The sequence below is a fragment of the Mobula birostris genome, chromosome 21 (assembly GCF_030028105.1).
Source record: "Mobula birostris isolate sMobBir1 chromosome 21, sMobBir1.hap1, whole genome shotgun sequence".
NCBI classification, from domain to species: Eukaryota; Metazoa; Chordata; class Chondrichthyes; order Myliobatiformes; family Myliobatidae; genus Mobula; species Mobula birostris.
This window is the reverse complement of record NC_092390.1, coordinates 31,569,846-31,591,241: the sequence shown is the minus strand read 5'-3', so window position 1 is coordinate 31,591,241 and position 21,396 is coordinate 31,569,846. Positions and strand designations below refer to the sequence as shown.

The 21,396-nt window shown below is 42.1% G+C and overlaps 1 protein-coding gene across 8 annotated transcripts in view; it reads left to right on the top strand.

Moving 5' to 3' along the window:
- The window catches only part of LOC140185698 (cGMP-dependent protein kinase 1), an 815,177-nt gene that overhangs the window by 641,052 nt on the left and 152,729 nt on the right, over window positions 1-21,396 (top strand). For all 8 annotated transcript variants that reach the window (XM_072239236.1, XM_072239235.1, XM_072239233.1 and 5 more), the window contains one exon: window positions 12,755-12,820. In XM_072239236.1, coding sequence (XP_072095337.1) covers window positions 12,755-12,820 — 66 coding nt within the window. The remainder of the gene's footprint in view (window positions 1-12,754; window positions 12,821-21,396) is intronic.

The following is a 21,396-nucleotide window of genomic DNA, read 5'->3' as shown; positions in this document are numbered from 1 at the left end:
CAAGAATTCCTGAAATGATTTTGGTAGACTGGAAATTTGCAAATGTCACTCCACTCTTTCAGAAGGGATGGAGGCAGGGAAAGGAGATTATAGGCCAATTAGCCCAACTTCTCTGGTTGGGAAGATGTTGGAGTCCATTATTAAGGATGAGGCTTTCGGGTACTTGGAGGCATATGATAAAATAGCCCAAAGTCGGCATGGTTTCCTTAAGAGGAAATCTTGCCTGAGAAATCTATTGGAATTCTTTGAGGAAATAACAAGCAGGATAGACAAAGGAGAGTCAGTGGATGTCGATTACATGGATTTTCAGAAGTCCTTTGACAAAGTGCTGCACATGAGGCTGATTCTGGTGACTAGAGATGTTCCCCAGAGGTCAGTGTTGCGATTGCTTCCTTTCACGTTATATGTCAGTGATTTGGATGATGGAATTGATGGCTTCGTGGCGAAGTTTGGATACAATACAAAGATGGGTGGATGGCAGGTAGTGTAGAGGAAGCAGGGGTCTGCAGAAGGACTTGGATAGAATTGGCAGATGGAATATAGTACAGGGAAGTGCATGGCCATGCATTTTGCTAGAAGGAATAAAGGTATCAGTTAGTTTCTAAATGGGGAGAAAATTCAAAATTCAGAGGTGCAAAGGGACTTTGGAGTCTTTGTGTAGGAGTCCTTAAAGGTTAATTTACAGGTTGAGTTGGTGCCCTTAACAGTATACAATCTCCTTACACCCCTACCAAGGTGCATCGTTTCACATTTCGCCGGGTTAAACTCCATCTGCCATTTCTTCGCCCATATCTGCAACTGATCCATATCCTGTTGTATTCTTTGCCAATCATTTACACTATCCACAACACCGCCAATCTTCATATCATCGGCAAACTTACTAACCCAGCCATCTACATCTTCATCCAGGTCATTTATATACATCACAAACGTCACAGGTCCCAGTACCGTTAATGGCAGAGAAGAGGCAAAATAATCAAAGGAGGATTAATGGTTTTGTGAGAGAGAATAAGTTGCAGGAGGATGGGGTAACTATTTGAGCGGCTGCCTTACTGTGCCAGCAGTCCAGGTTCAATCTTGACCTCTGTTTTTTGTCCTTGCAAATACGTGAGATCCAGTTTTTTTAACAATGTGTCGGTTGGTAGGTTAAATCAACATCCTAGGCCCAATTGTCAATTGTCTTAAGAAAATACAGTATTACAGGAAAACAGAATTTGCTTTCCGGAGAGCTCACATTGAATCGATGGGCCACATGGCCTTCTTCTGTATCACATTAAGTGAATAATTAAATAGTTCTGGCATTTCATTTCATGCTTTAATCTCTCTACCACTTCAGATGTCAAGATTCTAAACTCTGGAAATTCCTTCCTCATTATCTGCCGCTATTTCTTCCTTTAAGATACTTAATAAGAACTGTTTTACTGACAAACACTTTAGTCATCTATCCCAATGTAACCTTTATGTTACAGACATAAATTTAGTTTAATAATGACTGTGTAAATAGCGTTTTTTTAAGTAACTTTAAAGATTGTTGCATAAATCTAATTTGTTGAGATTAACACTCAAAGCACAAATTTGACAACCAATGGGCACCTTTACCAAACATCACCTATTGTGTAATGTTTTATGACAACCAGTCATCAAGTCCAAGTTCAGATGAAGGGGCTCAACTAGAAACGTTGGCACTCAATTTCCACAGATGCTGTCTGACCTGCTGTTTTCCTTAAGTAGTTTTATTTTGCTCTAGATTACAGCATCTGCAATCTCTATTGTCTCCTATTCATGCAATATTACCGGTAATGGGCAGGAGTCCATTTGCTTTTATGAAGATCTTCTACAGCTTAGGCTGCTAAAGTGGTTCATTACACTACATATGTTTTACGTCCTGGTTCTTATACATGAGTTCAGTTTAATAAACGTGGGCATGCTGGTGTAGAAGAGGTCATTTCATGTGATTATAAGCCTGGAGATTTAATAGACAGGTGTCACTTGTTCTGCCCCAAGGACATTCATAATGTCGTCCTGGAGACCAATGTGTTAACAAACAGGTGCCAGTGGGCTACAAGAGCCAAGTTGGAAGCATCCCATCTCAGGGAACAGTACTGTACTAAAACAGTGACAGAAGTTTGTATTTGCTGATATAGATAGAAGCAGCAGCCTGGATAACAGAAGGGCCCTGGTGATGAGCAGTATACAGAACTTTTTCACGGACTGTGTGCTTTTTAAAATGGCCCTGAAGGTATCGTGTTCTTGCCACTCTCAGCACTTGTAAATTCTGGTGTCCTCTTGCTTTTTGAGCCTGGAGGTGCTGTACATGAAAGCCCGACTGTCTCCAAAGAGCAGAATCCTACAGTCGACTAGTTGAGGGGGCTTGATGTGAAGCCTGGTCTAAGTGAACGATTTCCAGAGGAATATGAGCGACACTGACACTGAAACAGAGTCGGAGTACTCCTCCTCTGATTATAGTGATGAAGAAACTGATGGGGAGATAGCTGAGTTAGTGAATTTATTTTCCTTAAAACCTATGCATCTTAAACATAGATTTTTTTAAATCAATGTCTTTGTTGATGAATGTATTGTTTGATGAGAAATTACTTAAAGTATGCATGCCTGCAACTCAGCTTGAAAACAGAGTCACACACATGGTTAAATATCTTTGAATGTTATAAAAGCTGACTTAAGTTTATCTAAAATGTAGCTAAAATATTTAGCTTTCATGGATCTCGAATGACTGTAAATCCAGCTAACATCAGTCAGACCATATTTTAAATTACGAATGATACATGTATTGAAATATTAATGATTCTGTGGACTGTTGCCTAATGCCAAGATAAATCTGTGTTTCTCTGAGGTCATAAGTTGTTGCTGAACTGAAAATGAAGGCTTCATAAACTTCAAAAAGCTAAGGCTATAAATTGCTGATCAGTGACATAACTGTCACAGATGTAAACTTTCTCAATGTTGGTAAAATATTTTTCTACTTTTGTTGAGGGGAAAATGCTGAGGGTTATGGAAAAGTATTCAGCCCCTAGGATGATGTAAGAGTACCCCAACCCCATCCCCCGTGTCCACACAGAAAGAATCCAGAACTAGATTTGATTTCATATTGTATTTTAGAAGGTTAAAATTTTGAAGAGCTATCTGCTACTTTTATTTCCAATACTGTTTTGAGTGTGGAAAATATATTTAATTCTATACCCCACTTTTATAAATGTGATCAAACTGCTGTTTGTGCCAATCATAAAGGTTCAGTGGATGAAATTTCCTGTAAAATTTGAAAGCAACACAGAATTATGAAGTTGGATGATAAATAAAAAGGTAGGTTTTATTTTCTGAGCCTTAATGAAGGAGCATCCATTTTGCAAACTAGCAGTCCCACCACTAGTATTTCCTGGGTTTGGTACGTGAAGGGTGCAGAACTAAGATTTTCCAGTTTGACTACTGCTGTGATTTCTGCAGAGAGGTTGATCGACAGCTTTTAAAAACTTGTCAAGTTGAAAATTGCATTAAGTGACGCAAAATTAACCTTCTATAGTGATGTAGTTGCAAATTAAGGGCTGGCCATTTAAAACTGAGTTGTGGGAAAATGTTTTCATTCAAAGGGCAATGAACCTCGGGAAGTTTCTGCTCCAAAAGCTGGCAGAAGTCTGGCCAATAAATATATTTAAATATTTTAAAGGTTGAGGAATTGACGGTTACTGGAAACTGGCAGCAAATAAGAGTTGAGGCCAGCATAGGTCAGCAATCACCATACTGAATGATGTTGCAAACTTGAGGGATCTGGCGGACTACCAGATATAAACTGCTCAGACATAGCAACTTCATCCCATTGATAGCTTATCAACGGAGAATTTTACATTAAATAGTTTTGAAGTCAATCTATTTGTAGAATTATACTTTTTGAATAGCAGTTATTAACTATTAGCATTTAACCACACATCTGCCCATTGCCTGAAGTTATCATGCATGCTTAACAATTATGATAATCATTTTCATCTCTTTTACTTTGAAAGAAATTTTTTTCCATTAATGCAACCATCAGAAGGTTCTGCTATTTGTTGAAGTCATGACTTGTTCTTTTATCTCCATTTTCCCATGCCAAACTCGCTGCATATCTCTCTGATTTTTCAACACTCTTGATTTTTGTCTTGAATATATTCAGCAAAAGGCTCCACGGCCCTCTTTGGAGAGAATTCCAAAGATGAGGAATTTTCTACTGAACTGACTCCTGAATGACTCACTATTTATTTTGAGATTATGACTCCTGGATCTGTTCATCCATCTAAAAGAAACATCATTTTTCTACCACTCATGACCCTGAAGAATTGTGTCTGTATAAATCAGAGCACATTTCATTTTGCTAAACTTAAGACAGCATAAATTCTTCTGCTTAATTTCTCCACATCAGATAGCCCCGTCCTTCCAGAAATCAATCTAGTGAAACTTCGCCTGCGTATATTAGAAATATGTTATTCCTTGGGTATTAAGATCATGTATTTTTTGCAGCAATACATAGAGGTACCAACTAGAGAAGGGGCAGTATTGGATCTCCTGTTAGGGAATGAAATAGGTCAGGTGACGGAGGATTGTGTTGGGGAGCATTTCAGGTCCAGTGATCACAATGCCATTAGTTTCAGTGTAATTATGGAGAAGGATATGTCTGGACCCAGGGCTGAGATTTTTGATTGGAGAAAGGCTAACTTTCAGGAGATGCAAAAGGATCTAGGAGTGGATTGGGACAATTTGTTTTATGGGAAGGATGTAATAGAGAAATAGAGGTCATTTAAAGGTGAAATTTTGAGGGTACAGAATCTTTATGTTCCTGTTAGGTTGAAAGGAAAGGTTAAAAGTTTGAGAGAGCCATGGTTTTCAAGGGATATTGGAATCTTGGTTTGGAAAAAGAGAGATATCTACAATAAATATAGGTAGCATGGAGTAAATGAGGTGCTCGAGGAATATAAAGAATGTAAAAAGAATCTTAAGGAAGAAATTAGAAAAGCTAATAGAAGATATGAGGTTGCTTTGTCAAGTAAGGTGAAAATAAATCCCAAGGGTTTCTACAGTTATATTAATAGCAAAAGGATAGTGAGGGATAAAATTGGTCCCTTAGAGAATCAGAGTGGACAGCTATGTGTGGAAATAAAAGAGGTGGGGGAGATTCTGAACAATTTCTTTTCTTCGGTATTCACTAAGGAGAAGGATATTGAATTGTGTAAGATAAGGGAAACAGGTAGGCAAGTTATGGAAACTATGATGATTAAAGAAGAGGAAGTACTGGGGCTTTTGAGGAATATAAAAGTGGATAAGTCTCCAGGTCCTGACAGGATATTCCCTAGGACCTTGAGGGAAGTTAGTGTAGAACTAGCAGGGGCTCTGACAGAAATATTTCAAATATCATTAGAAACGGGGATGGTGCCGGAGGATTGGCGTATTGCTTATGTTGTTCCATTGTGTAAAAAGAGTTCTAAGAGTAAAGCTAGCAATTATCGGCCTGTGAGTTTGACGTCAGTGGTGGGTAAATTGATGGAAAGTGTTCTTAGAGATGGTATATATAATTATCTGGATAGACAGGGTCTGATTAGGAACAGTCAACATGGATTTGTGCGTGGAAGGTCATGTTTGACAAATCTTACTGAATTTTTTGAAGAGGTTACTAAGAAAGTTGATGAGGGTAAAGCGGTGAATGTTGTCGATATGGACTTCAATAAGGCCCTTGACAAGGTTCCACACGGAAGGTTAGTTAGGAAGGTTCAATCGTTAGGTATTAATATTGAAGTAGTAAAATGGATTCAGCAGTGGCTGGATGGGAGACGCCAGAGAGTAGTGGTGGATAACTGTTTGTCAGATTGGAGGCCGGTGACTAGTGGTGTGCCTCAGGGATCTGTGCTGGATCCAGTGATGTTTGTCATATACATTAATGATCTGGGTGGTAAATTGGATGAGTAAGTATGCAGATGATACTAAGATAGGTGGAGTTGTGGATAATGAAGTAAGTTTTCAAAGCTTGTAGAGAGATTTAGGCCAGTAAGAAGAGTGGGCTGAAAGATGGCAGATGGAGTTTAATGCTGATAAATGTGAGATGCTACATTTTGGTAGGACTAATCAAAATAGGACATACGTGGTAAATGGTAGGGCATTGAAGAATGCAGTAGAACAGGGGGATCTAGGAATAATGGTGCATAGTTCCCTGAAGGTGGAATCTCATGTGGATAGGATGGTGAAGAAAGCTTTTGGTATGCTGGCCTTTATAAATCAGAGCATTGAGTATAGGAGTTGGGATGTAATGTTGAAATTGTACAACATTGGTGAGGCCAAATTTGGAGTATTGTGCACAGTTTTGGTCACCAAATTATAGGAAAGATGTCAACAAAATAGAGAGAGTACACAGAAGATTTACTAGAATGTTACCTGGGTTTCATCACCTAAGTTACAGAGGAAGGTTGAACAAGTTGGATCTTTATTCTTTGGAATGTAGAAGGTTGAGGCGGGGACTTTATAGAGGTATTTAAAATTTTGAGGGAGATAGATAGAGTTGACGTGGATAAGCCTTTTCCATTGAGAGTGGGGGAGATTCAAACAAGAGAACATGAGTTGAGAGTTTAAAAGGGCAAAAGTTTAGGGGTAACATGAGGGGGAACTTTTTTACTCAGGGAGTGGTAGCTGTGTGGAATGAGCTTCCAGCAGAAGTGGTTGATGCAGGTTCGATGTTGTCATTTAAAGCTAAATTGGATTGCTATATGGACAGGAAAGGAATGGAGGGTTATGGGCTGAGTGCAGGCTGGGGGATTAGGTGAGAATAAGAGTTCGGCACGGACTAGAAGAGCTGAGATGGCCTGTTTCCGTGCTGTAATTGTTATATGGTTATAAAAGGTTTCTCAGCTTAAGAAGGAGATTCACAAGGCAAGTGAGTGATAAGTGCATGGAACATACAGTCAGGGCTATTGATAGAAGTGGTGGTAGAAACAATTATAAATTATGAGTTATGAATTTAGACAGACACATGAACAGGAAGGGAATAGAAGGATATGAACCTTGTTCAAGGTTCAAAGTAAATTTATCATCAAAGTACATATACTGAACGTCACCATATGCAACCCTGAGATTCATCTTCTTTTGGCTGTACTTTGTAAATCTAAGAACTGTAATAGAACCAATGAAAGACTGCACCCTACAAACAGCCAATGTGCAAAAGGTAACAAATTGTGCAAATGCAATTGAGAAAAATAACAATAATAATAAATAAATAAGCAATAAATATCGAGAACGTGAAATCCTTTAAAATGCGTCCATAGATTGTTCAGTGATGGGGCAAGTGAAGTTGATTGAAGCTGTCCTCACTGGTTCAAGAGCCTGATAGTTGAAGGGTAATAACTATTCCTGAACCTGGTGGTCTGAGTCCTGAGGCTCTTGTACCATCTTCCTGATGGCAGCAACAAGAAGACAGCATCACTCACAACACGCTGGAGGAACTCAGCAGGTCGGACAGCATCCGTGGAAAAGATCGGTCGACGTTTCGGGCCGGAACCCTTTGTCAGGACTGTAGAGGGAAGGGGCAGAGGCCCTATAAAGAAGGTGGGGGGAGGGTGGGAAGGAGAAGGCTGGTAGATTCCAGGTAAAAAACCAATAAGGGGAAAGATAAAGGGGTGGTCGAGGGGAGGCAGGGAGGTGATAGGCAGGAAAGGTGAAGAAAGAATAGGGTAGTAGAAGGAGGCGGAACCATGAAGGAGGTGATAGGCAGCTGGGGAAGGGGGCAGAGTGACATAAGGATAGGGGAACACAAAATAACCTGCAGGTGCTGGGGTCAAAGCAACACTCACAACATGCTGGAGGAACTCAGCAGATCGGGCAGCATCCGTGGAAAAGATTGATCGACAAAGGGTTCCGGCCCGAAACGTCGACTGATCTTTTCCAGGAATGCTGCCCAACCTGCTGAGTTCCTCCAGCATGTTGTGAGTGTAGGGATAGGGGAAGGGAGGGGGAGGGAGTTACCGGAAGTTGGAGAATTCTATGTTCATACCAAGGGGCTGGAGACTACCTAGACGGTACATGAGGTGTGGATAGGCAGACAGTCGGGACCCGGGAAGAAGAGAGCATGACCTGTGTGGTGGGGGTCCCTGATTATGTATGTTGCTTTCCTGCGATAGCATTCTGTGTAGATGTGCTCAGTGGTGGGGAGGACTTAACACGTGAGGGACAGGGCCATATCCACTACTTTTTGTAGGATTTTCCTTTCAAGGGCATTAGAGTTTCCACACCAGGCCATGATGCAACCAGTCAATATTCTCTCCAACGCACATCTATAGAAGTTTGACAAAGTTTTAGATATCATGCTGAATATTTGCGATCTTCTGAGGAAGGTGAGGTACTGCAGTGCTCTCTTTGTAATTGCACTTACGTGCTGGGTCCAGGACAGGCCCTCTGAAATGTTAACACCAAAGAACTTAAAGTTGCTGACCATCTTCACCTTTGAACCCCTGATGGGCCTCCAGTTTCCTCCTCCTGGGCAATAACCAGCTCCTTGATCTTGCTGACATTGAGTGAGAGATTGTTGCTGTGGCACCACTCAGCCAGATTTTCAGTCTCCCTCCCATATGGTGATTTGTCACCACCTTTGATTTGGCCAACAACATGGGTGTCATTAGCAATCTTAGATATGACATTGGAGCTGTGCTTAGCCACACAGTTATAAGTGTAAGGCGAGTAGAGCAGGGGATAAACACACAACCTTGTGATGCCCCTGTACTGATGCAGATTGTGGAGCAGATGTTGCCAATCTGGACTGAGTGAGGTCTAAAAGGGAGGAAATGAGGATCCAGTTGCACAAGGAGGTATTGAGGCCAAGGTCTTGAAGCTTATTGATTAGTTTTGAGAGGATGATAGTATTGAATACCGAGCTGTAAACGATAAAGAACATCCTGATGTATGCATCTTTGCTGTCCAGATGTTCCAGGGTTGAGTGATGAGCCAGTGGAATGCCATCTGCTGTGGACTTGGTGTGCCATTAGGCAAATTGGAGTGGATCCAAGTCTCTGCTCAGGCAGGAGTTTTGTTTCATCACCAACCTCTCAAAACACTTCATCACTGTGGATGTAAGTGGTACTGGTCAATGGTTATTGAGGCAGGCTACCCCATTCTTCTTAGGTACCGGAATGATTGAGGCCTGCTTGATGCAGGAGGGTACCTCAGACTGCTGAAGTGAGGGGTTAAGGGTATTAGTGAACACTCCAGCCAGTTGATCCACACCTTGTGCAGACAGATGGAATTCATTTAGGTTGGCATCGTAATCGGTGCAGACATTGTGGACTACGTGGTCTGTTCATATGTTGTACTTCCCTGTGTTCTAATGTAGTGTCTTTCAGAAAATTGAGTAATAAGACAACCAGATGCCTCTGAATACCAACATCTTTCAGTCTCTCACCACAACATCTCTTTCTATTTTCCTTCTACCAAAACAGGCAACCTCTCATCTCTGCATGTTTTTTTCTCCATGCAACGCCTTTAGATGGTTAAAAAAAGTACCAGAATGGATAGAAGATTTGCTGACTGACAGGTGGCAAAAAGTGGAAATTAAGGGGGCCTTTTCTGGTTGGCTGCCGGTGACTGGTGGTACGTCACAGGAGTCAATGTTGGGACAGCTTCTTTTCACGTTGTATGTCAATGATTTAAATGAAGGAATTGATGTCTTTGTGGCTACATATATAGACAGTACAAAGATAAGTAGAAGGCAGGTAGTGTTCAGGAAGCTGGGAGTCTGCAGAAGGACTTAGGCAGTTTGGGGAGTTGGGCAAAGAAGTGGCAGATGGAATATCATGTAGGGAGATGTATGGCTATATGGCCATACACTTTGGCAGAAGGAATGAAGGCATGGACTATTTTGTAAATGTGGAGAAAATTTAAAAAATCAGAGGGCAGAGGGTCTTGGGAATCCTTGTGCAGGATTCCCTAAAGGTTAACTTGCAGGTTGAAATGGTGGTGAGGAAGGCAAATGCAACATTAGCATTCATTTCGAGAGGTCTAGCATACAAGAGCAAGGAAGTAATGCTGAAACTTTAAAAGGCATTGGTCAGACTGCATTTGCAGTAACGTGAGCAGTTTTGTGGCACTTATCTATGAAAAGATGTGCTGCCATTGGAAGCGGTCCAGAGGAGGTTAACGAGAATTATCCTGGGAATGAAATGGTTAACAGATGAGGAGCTCTGGGCCTGTACTCGCTGGAGTTTAGAAGAATAAGGGGGATATCTCATTGAAACCTACTGAATATTGAAAGGTCTGGATTGAGTAGATGTGGAGAAGATACTTCCTATAGTGGTGGAGTCTAGGATCAGAGGGCACAGCCTCAGAATTGAGGGGTGTCCATTTCGAGCAGAGATAAGGAAAAGTTTATTTAGCCAGAGGGTGGTGAATTTGTGGAATGCTTTGCCACAGATGGCTGTACAAGCCAAGTCATTGGATGTATTTAAAGCAGATAGATAGATACTGTATTGACCCCAAAGGAAATTGCAGTGGTCACGGTAGCATTACAAGTGCACAGATAATCAAATATTAGAAGAGAAGTAAGAAAAAATTTTAAAAAGTTACCTCTTACAGTCCAGCAGGAGGGGGTCATCACTTCCCCGGCTATAGGTTGACTCATTATAGAGCCTAATGGTCAAGGGTAAAAATGACCTCATATAGTTTAAGCAGCACGGTTGTCTTAGTCTTTTACTAAAAGTGCTCCTCTGTTCAGCCAAGGTGGCATGCAGAGGATGAGAAACATTGTCCAGAATTGCCAGGATTTTCTGTAAGGTCCTTTGTTCTACCACAGCCTCTAGTGTGTCCAGTTGATAGGTTCTTGATGATGCAGGACGTTAAAGTTTATGGGGAGAAGGCAAGAGAATAGGGTTGAGAGGGATAATAAATCAGCCATGATGTGATGAAGGAGCACAATCAATGGCTGAATAGCCAAGTTTGCTCCTTGGTCTTCTGGTCATACGAAGCTTCTGTATTCTGTCACAAACTTCACTGCTGCAACCTTAGGATATATTAAAACTGATCCCTTCATTCATGTTTTTGACGTAAATGTGCCTCAGCACCAATCTCTGCAGCTTCCAACTACTCACTGCCTCCTAACCTGAGGATGATCTGTTTTGATCCTACTCTCTGTTTTCTTTGGCGGTTAATGTTATCTTCAATGCACAGAAATAGATTACAATACAACCGGTGTGCTGTAATTTAGCTTTATCTTCCTGTATGGTACCTCATCAAAGGCCTTCTGAGAAGTTCTTTCTTACCCGTTTTGTCAGTTACAATCACAGAATATCTTCACAGACCTGTCAAGCGTGATTTCGCTTTCATTAATATATTCTTAGTGTTTTTAGTATTCTTATATATTCCAAGTGCATTGCTACTATTTCCTTAATAAGTGATCTTGGCATTTTCCCAGCTACTGATGTGAGGTTAACTAGTCAGTAGCTTAACATTTTCACTCCCCCTCTATTAAATTGTGTTGCATTTACTATCTTTCAGTCTGTGGCAAATTTTCAATAATATATGGAATTTTGGAAGATGAGAACCAGTACATTCCCTATCTTTCTAACTTGTGCAGATCACAAGGTCCTGGGAATTTATTGCATTTCAGTCCTATTAATTTCTCCCATTTTTTTTTAAACAGTACCAATTTCCTGCAGCTCTTCAGTCACTCTAGAAGTGTTCTCCACATGGTTTTGTGTCTTTTGCAAATAATCCTTTAATTAGTCTGCTATATACTTATTCCTCAATAACATAACATTTTTGTTACTTTTTTTTATATAGGGATACTACATGGTAACAGGCCCTCCTAGTCCAGTGAGCCCACGTGGCAAAATTATAGCCATGTGTCCAATTAATCTACTAACTCTTACGTCTTTGGAATGTGGGAGATAATTGGAGCACCCAGAGGAAACCTATGCTGTCACAGGGAGAACGTACAAACTCCTCAAAGACAGCGACGGAATTGAACCCGAGTGGCTGGCACTCTCGTAGCGTTACAGTAACTGCTCAACCTTTTACTTCCCGTTTGAGCATTAACAGCCTCTTTTTAGTTTTTTTGTTAGATTACTCTCATGTTGTGTTTTCCTTTACCCTGACATTTTCAGACCTCAGGCATACTGGTTTTGGAAACTTCATAAGCTGTTTCTTTTGATCTAATATTATCTTTCATTGTTTTTATTTATTTATTTTTATTTATTCAGCGATACAATGAGGGCCCTTCCGGTCGTTCAAGCCACACAGCCCCTGTAACCCCCAACAAACCCGATTAACCCTAACCTAATCACGGGACAATTTACAATGATGAATAAACCAACCTGGTACATCTTTGGACTGTGGGAGGAAACCAGAGTACCCGGAGAAAACCCACACATTCTGTAGGGAGGACATACAGAGACTTCTTACAGAATGATACCAGAATTGAACCCTGAACTCTGCAATGTCCCGAGCTGTAATAGCGCCGCACTGACCACTACCCTACCATGGCGCCCTAATTTCTCTCGTTAGAAACAAGTAAATCACATTTTCTGTTGGTATTTTGAGTCTTAAACAGATATATATATTTACTATAAATGATGTATTTAATTATTATGTTCGCTTTCTCTTTTCTATTGTAGTTTCCTTTACAATCATCCTTTACAATGTAGTTCGAAGCTACTCTATACCTATCATTCCAACAAGCCTTGATGATATACATAGCCTTGGTTTACAACCTTGTTCAACATTTCACTTTTCATTGTATTTGCAGGGAGGATGTGAGGACAGCCAATGTGATTGCAGCTGAAACAGTGACCTGCCTTGTGATCGACAGAGAGTAAGTAAAATGAATGTTATAACCACCTTTCTGCTATTTAGATGGGAAAGGCATTGAGGAACATGGACAAGAGGGGCCGTGGGCCTGTTTCTGTGTTGTATGATTCTTTGAAATCCATTGTCCACATGGTAATATCTTGATCAATAACGAAAGTCACAACCCTGTACACCAACCAGATATAAAGGTTGCTTTAATACCAGGTAGCATATTAGTAAACAAAGAGCACCTGTAAAATTCCAGCTGGAACGGAAGATGCAGCTAGAGGGGAGAAGTTGTTATTGGAACAACAGCCTGCTAAGTTTTATACTAGTTTTGCCAGCTGCGTTGTCAGGGTACCACTCAGATGGTAAAGAGCCACCCCTAGGTGTGGCTGGCAGACAGACATTCTGGAGTTACAATTTGATCTTTCCTGAAAGTGGAGAATGATGTGTTGTCATTACCATGACTGGGTTATTCACAGACTAAATATCCTACAGGTTTTTTGAACAGTTAATTATTGTGATCTGCTCATTATCACATGTTATTTACTACATAGAATGGATTTGCCATTTCATGAAAAGATTGTTGAATAATAAAAGTATTTGAAATATTTATTTCTAATCTTATTTTAGCAAATGAGTTTTGTATTTGCATAATGCGCCTTTTATATATCATATCTTTTCTTTCTGTGAAATTTATACTGCCACTGGTTCAGTGAATTTATCCAGTGTGGACCTGATAACACATAGCCCATGGTGTCTGCTGAATTAATACATTGAATGTAGGGTAGTGATAAAGGGGTACTGTAATTGTCCCTTGACCTCACCAATTTAGGAAAGAAAATATGTGTAACATTTGTTTCCTGATAAATCCCAAATATCTCCATCTCAGTTGCTAGGGCTCTTGTTTGAGGTACACAAGTGTTTCTTATTTGATGACCGCATTGGGTTTGGATATGATGTTCTTCTGTCTGTATCACAGTCTTGGAGCAAAACTTGCAGAAGGTGTTCCATAGTTCCCCCAGATTGGTGGAATCAAAGAGTTTAAGGAGGTTTAAACCATGTACAGTGTCTGGTGCTGATCCCTACGTTTTTTTGTGGAGTGGTTGCATGGTGACAATCATATCCACTGTTCCTCTGGGTGGATGGAATATACACCATGATTCAGGGAATTGTACTTTGGCCACTGAGAAAAGGTGATTGAGGAGAGCACTGTCAGTGATGTTTCCCATGCAGACAGCAAGGAAGACCCTTTTGGAGTTTTCACAGTCAGATTCGTCCAGTTTCTTGAAGATGGCCGAGATTATAGCACCTTCTGAGATCTCCACGAATATCCTCCTCCTACCAGAAGTGGACGTTAAAGCTGTGGATTTGTGACTTAAGTTCTTAATTGCTGAGTTTTAGGAATACAGTGTGGATAACATCTGCTCTAAAAGCATATTTTTTGAATTGGGATATAGTTTCCTCTTATTACCTTTTATTCTCACTAGAACACATGAGATTAAGGGATGACCTTATAGATTTATGAAATTGTAAGGGGCATAAGGTAGATGGTCAGAGCCTTTTCCCCATGGCAAGGGAGACTGGAATGAGAGGGCACAAGTTTAAGGTGAGATGGGAGACATTTAAAGGTGATCAGAGGGACAAGTTTTCACACAGTGACTAGTGGTTATCTGAATATATTTGGCAGAGGAATTGATAGGGACAGCTAAAATTATAATGTTTAAAAGGCCCTTGGACAGGTACTTGGATAGGAAAGGCAGGGAAATGAGATTAATGTAGATAGGCAGCATGGTCAATGTGGATGAGGAGGACGGAAAGGGTCCATTTCTGATTCTATGATTCTATTTATTGCAGAAGGAAATAGTTCGAAGGATTTGGTGTGGCAAAAATGAGATAGGGCAGAGAAGAGAGTGAGGATATTATTAATTTTATCCCATATGCTTTTGGTCCATTTGGATAAGTAGGTGTTGAGGGTTACCTTCTGTATTCACTTGCTGCCTGTGAGATAAAGTTAATCTCTTTTGAAATAGACTGCAGCTTTCCAAGTGTCTTACTGTGTTTAAAAATCTAGAGAAACAAACTTGCGAACTTCCTACAGATTCCTCTACAAAACTCTGAAAAATATGGTGTCATGCAGCAAAAGATCAGGCTAAGCCCAAGGAGATCAATTAGCCCATTTCTGAGTGTAAGAATGCCCATCGGGATTTTTTTCGGAAGGATTTTCATTTGTCAAAGCATCCTTTCTCCAGCATCAAATCTCCCCACTGACATCTGCTGTCGTACAATACAGAAAATGCTGGAGGAACTCAGCAGGTTAGGCAGCATCTGTGGAGAGGAATAAAGAGTCAATATTTTGGGCCAAGACCCTTCATTAGGACAATGTTGTACAATACCCAGATTTGGGCCCCAGTTTGGCTTTCAGTCTTTGGTCTGGTAAATAACAGCTTTTATTTAATCACTCAATAACCAACCAGTACAGCACAAATCATGCTTCTCCATCCCCTGAGCTAGTTAAATGGGTGCATTCTTGTTCTTACTGAGTCCTGTGACCTTAAGTACAGAACAATTTCAAACAACATGTATTTATCTTCTCCATCCCATATTATTGTTGTCTGATTTCGGGGGCAGCCAGGCCTGTTCCATCCACCTTCTGCACTCATTGGTCTGTATCAGTCTGCTCTGCACCATGCTGATTTCAAGATTGTTTTATTGCTTTTCCAGTACATTAAGTAAGTCTCCAGTAAGGAGACGAAATAATTGTTACTCCCAATCTGATGCAGCACAAAAAGAAAACAAAATAAGGTTAAGAACCCAGAAAAACAGGAAAAATTAAAATACTTAAGATAGCTTATATACATAGGTTGGTTGTATGTCCATAAAGTGACACTAGGCACAGGAGTGTTAGTACATTAAGGTGACTGACAGGAAATGATAAAGTAGTGGTCGTTGGGGGTATGGAAGGGTTAGTTAATGGATGGGAGTGTTGATCAGCCTTACTGCTTGGGGAAAGGAACTGTTTTTGAGTCTGATGGTCCTGGCATTGATGCTAGGTAGCCTTCTCCCTGATGGGAGTGGGACAAATAATCCATGAGCAGGGTGGGTGGGGTCCTTCATGATGTTACTGGCCATTTTCTGGCAGCTTTCTATATATATGTTATTGATAGTGTGTAGGCTGATCCAGGAGATGGGTTGGGCGGTTTTGACCACTCACTTGTAGAGCCTCCCTATCCACCACAGTGTGGTTTCTGCACCAAGCAGTGATGTAGCATGTAAGAATGCTCCCTGTGACGCATCCGTAGAATGTTGTGAGTATACAGTAACTGTGCGTAGTCCAGCTCACTTCAGCTTCCTCAGAAGGTAGAGATTTAGTGAGCGTTCTTGTGTTAGAACATGTCCTGGGACTAAGAGAGGTTGTACGAGAGTGAACTCCCGGGGGTTTGAAACAGCTCTCAATTTCCACTGCTGTGCTGCTGATGTAAAGAGGGGCATGAGTGTTGTGAGTTCCCCTGAGGTCAATAACAATCTCCTTTGTCTTGTTGACAGTGAGGAGGAGAGGTTATTTGCCTGGCACCAGGCCTCGAGCTCTTTCACCTCCTCTCTGTGTCTCGCTGTTGTTGATGAGCCCTCATCACTGCCACGTCATCAACGAACTTGGCAATGTGATCACTTGGGAGTTTGGCTGTGCAGTCAGTCATTTGTGAGCAGTTTATGGCCAGTTGTTTGCTAATACTGCTCTAGAATCTGTGACTTGCTCTTAGTTTTCTCTCCTTTATAACACTTCAGGCCAGCCATTGTCCATCACTTGCATCTTGAGCGAGTTGAGGAGTTCAGTGGAATGAGAATTACATCAGAGAATAGTAGATGTAACCCCCCCCCCCATGAAGCATTATTTTACAAGTCCAGCTGACCAGCATTTGACCAGTTATACTGCTGGCAGTGTTTGTTTTCATTGGGTTCAAACCTATTGTCTGGACATTAATCAGTTGGATTTATGTATTTACCCTTTCTCCTATGGTCCACACTCTTCTCCTTTCAAATTCCTTCTTCAGCACTTTTTCCACCTATCACTTCCCAGCTTCTCACTTCATTCCCCCTCCCCATCCACATATCTCCCCCCTCATCTGGCTTCAACTACCACCTCCAACTTCCCCTGTCCCACTTTCTTGTTCTGACTCCGTCCACCTTCCTTTCCAATCCAGTCCGAAACATCAGCTGTTTATTCCTCTCCAGAGAAGCTGCCTGACCTGCTGAGTTCCTCCAGCATTTTGTACAAGTTATTATGCATTTACTTCACTACTTGTTACGATGTGGCCTTCCCTGATCCAGGCCAAGCTTTCCAACAACTACCATTTTGGTGGACAGTTCAGTTCCTGGAGCTCCTCACAGCTCAGTCAATCCTTGATCTCACCTCGTATTCGCCAGGCAACGTCTTCCAGCAGCAGGTTTTGGACTAGAAATACTGATGGATTTTCCAAGCCTAGCCTGGAAATGTTGATGCCAACATATTTCAAAGTAGATTAAGATTTATTATCAAAGTATGTATACATCTACGTATACTACCTTGAAGTTCATTTTCTTGCAGGCATTTACAGGAAAATAAGGAAATAAAATAGAATTTGTGAAAAAAAGGCTGACAAACAACCAACATGCAAAAGAAGTCAAATTGTGTAAATAAAAAAAATACTGAGAACTTGAGTTATTGAGTTCTAAAATGTGAGCCTGTAGGTTGAGGAAGCATTCAGAGTTAAGTTATCCAACTCGGTACAGGAGTCTGATGGTTGAAGGGTAATAACTGTTCCTGAACCTGATGATGTGGGATCTGAGGCTCCTGTGTCTCCTGCCTGATGGTAATAGCAAGAGGAGAGCATGAACGGGATGGTGAAAGTCCTCGATGATGGATGTTGCGCCCCAAGCCTGGTGATGATGATTCCTTTGGATCTGTATCTCAGCAGAGTTCATGCACACTCCCCACCGTTCAGTTAGTTTCAGTATCCAGGACATCTAGCCCCGAGAACTCTGTGGCACAGTTTAATCCGGATGGTTGCGGGTCGGTGTGAAGTGCAGGTGCATGAAGTTCAGGCATAACTATTAAGCCACGACCATTTCCAACCACATGGAATATAACCACCCATCCTTGGCATTCAGTGGAAGGACGGTGTCTGAGTTCCCACACCTTCTACATCACCATCAACCAGAAATGTAACAGAACCAGCAGTATAAAACCTCCAGCTAAAGACCAGGTCAGATACTGGGTATAGGGCATCAAGTGATTCTCCTCCAGATACCCAAAGCCTCACCACCTTCTGTAAGGTACAAGAGAGGAGTGTAATGGAATACACTCCACTGGATAAACGCAGCGCTAAACAACACACAAGAAGTATGACATAATTCATAATTCGGATTGTGGTAACAGAATAGTACCATTGCAAGGCACTCCAACCACAGTGCCAAACATCTATTCCCTCTGCCACAGATACAGCGGTTTGATGGTGCACCATCTCAAAGACACTGCCACTATTCAACTAGGTTACTCTGACAGCACCTCCTAAACTCACCACAGCCGCAAAAGCAGATACATTCCTCTTGTCCTCACCTACCATCCCATGAGCCTCCGCACCCAGCACATCATTCTCTGCAACTTGCACCACCTCCAAAGTGACCCTACTACCAAACCCATCATTACCTCCCATCCCCTCTCTGCTTTCCACAGGGATTGCTCCCTCTGTGACAACATTGTCGATTCGTCCCTCCACACAAATCTTCCTCCCAGCATTTAAACCTGCAAGCGACCAAAATACAACACCTGCTCATTCACCTCCTCACTCACCTCCATTCAGGGTACCAAACAGTCCTTCTAGGTGAGGCAACACTTCACCTGCGGATCTGCTGGGGTTGTCTATTGTATCCGGTGTCCCTGATGTGGCCTCCTCTGCATTGGTGACACCCATCATCAATTGGGGAACCGCTTTGTGAAGCACCTCTGCTTTCATCCGCCAGAAGCGGAACCTCACAGTGGCCCAACTGCTTCCCATTCCCATTCCGACACGTCAGTCCGTGACCTTTTGTGCCACAATGAAGCCACCCTCAGGTGGAGGAGCAACACCTTATATTCTGTCTGGGTAGCCTCCAACATAATGGCATGAATATTGATTTCTTCCTCCAGTTAAAAAAATTATCCCTCCCCCACCCCTCTTCTTCTATTCTCCATTCTGACCTCTTACCCCTTCTCACTTGCCTGTCAACTCTCCCTGGTGCCCTTCCTCTTTCCCTTTCTCCTATAGTCCAGTCTCCGCTCCTGTCAGATCCTTCCTGTCCAGCCTTTTATATTTCCTACCCACCTGGCTTCACTCATCACGTCACAGCTATCCTTCTTCCCCTCACCCCACCTTTTTATTCTGGCATCTTCCCCCCTTCCTTTCCAGTCCTGAAGAAGAGTCTCGGCCCATCAACTGTGTGTTCATCTCCATGGGTGCTGCCTGACCTGCTGAGTTCCTCCAGCATTTTGTGTGTGTTGCATGGAAATATCACTGGCTGCGGGCCCCTTTCCAAGTTGTGCACCATTCTGACTTTGTCTAGACCCTGGGATTGCCAACCCTAGACATTGTGGGGGTACCTTCACCACAAGGCAGCTACAATGCAAGAAGGTGGCTCAACCACTCCATCATGAAGGCAGTTATGATGAGAAACAGATGCTGACCTTGCCAGCAATCTCTCCATTTTGTAAACCTGAAATGCATACTTAGTTTGTGTGTTTGTTTTGTCTGGTGCATACGTAGTGAATATAGACATAGAAACATAGAAAACCTACAGCACAATACAGGCCCTTCGGCCCACAAAGCTCTGCTGAACATGTCCTTACCTAAGAAATTACCTAAGGTTACCCATAGCCCTCTATTTTTCTAAGCTCCATGTACCTGTCCAGGAGTCTCTTAAAAGATCCTATCGTATCCGTCTCCACCACCACCACCGGCAGCCCATTCCACACACTCACCACTCTCTGCATAAAAAACTTACCCCTGACATCTCCTCTGTACCTACTTCCAAGCATCGTGCTAGCAATTTCAGCCCTGGGAAAAAGCCTCTGACTATCCACATGATCAATGCCTGTCATCATCTTATACACCTCTATCAGGTCACCTCTCATTCTCCGTCGTTCCAAGGAGAAAAGGCCAAATTCACCCAACCTATTCTCATAAGGCATGCCCCCCAATTCGGGCAACATCCTTGTAAATCTTCTCTGCACCCTTTCTATGGTTTCCACATTTTTCTTGTAGTGAGCCGACCAGAACTGAGCACAATACTCCAATTGGGGTCTGACCAGGGTCCTATATAGCTGCAACATTACTCTCGGCTTCTAAGCTTAATCCCACCGTTGATGAAGGCCAATGCACCGTATGCCTTCTTAACCACAGAGTCAACCTGCGCAGCAGCTTTGAGTGTCCTATGGACTCAGACCCCAAGATCCCTCTGATCGTCCACACTGCCAAGAGTCTTACCATTAATACTATATTCTGCCATCATATTTGACCTACCAAAATGAACCACCTCACACTTATCTGGGTTGAACTCCAACTGCCACTTCCCAGCCCAGTTTTTCATCCTACCAATGTCCCGCTGTAACCTCTGACAGCCCTCCACGCTATCCACAACACCCCCAACCTTTGTGTCATCAGCAAATGTACTAACCCATCACTCCACTTCCTCATCCAGGTTATTTATAAAAATCACGAAGAGTAGGGGTCCCAGAGCAAATCCCTGAGGCACACCTCTGGTCACCGACCTCCATACAGAATATGACCCATCTACAACCACTCTTTGCCTTCTGTGGGCTAGCCAGTTCTAGATCCACAAAGCAATGTCCCCTTGGATCCCATGCCCCCTCCTTACTTTCTCAATAAGCCATGCATGGGGTACCTTATCAAATGCCTTGCTGAAATCCATATACGCTACATCTACTGCTCTTCTTTCGTCAGTGTGTTTAGTCACATCCTCAAAAAATTCAATCAGCCTCATGAGGCACAACCTGCCTTTGACAAAACCATACTGACTATTCCTAATCATATTATGCCTCTCCAAATGTTCATAAGTCCTGCCTCTCAGGATCTTTTCCATCAACTTACCAACCACTGAAGTAAGATTCACGGGTCTATAATTTCCTGGGCTATCTCTATTCCCTTTCTTGAATAAGGGAACAACATTCGCAACCCTCCAATCCTCCAGAACCTCTCCCATCCCCATTGATGATACAAAAGTCATTGCCAGAGGCTCAGCAATTTCCACCCTCACCTCCCACAGTAGCCTGGGGTACATTTCGTCCAGTCCCGGTGACCTATCCAACTTGATGCTTTCCAGAAGCTCCAGCACATCCTCTTTCTTAATATCTATATGCTCAAGCTTTTCAGTCTACTGTAAGTCATCCCTACAATTGCCAAGATCCTTTTCCATAGTGAATACTGAAGCAAAGTACTCATTGAATAGCTTTGCTATCTCCTCCAGTTCCATACATACCTTTCCACTGTCACACTTGATTGGTCCTATTCTCTCACACCTTATCCTCTTGCTCTTCACATACTTGTAAAATGCCTTGGGGTTTTC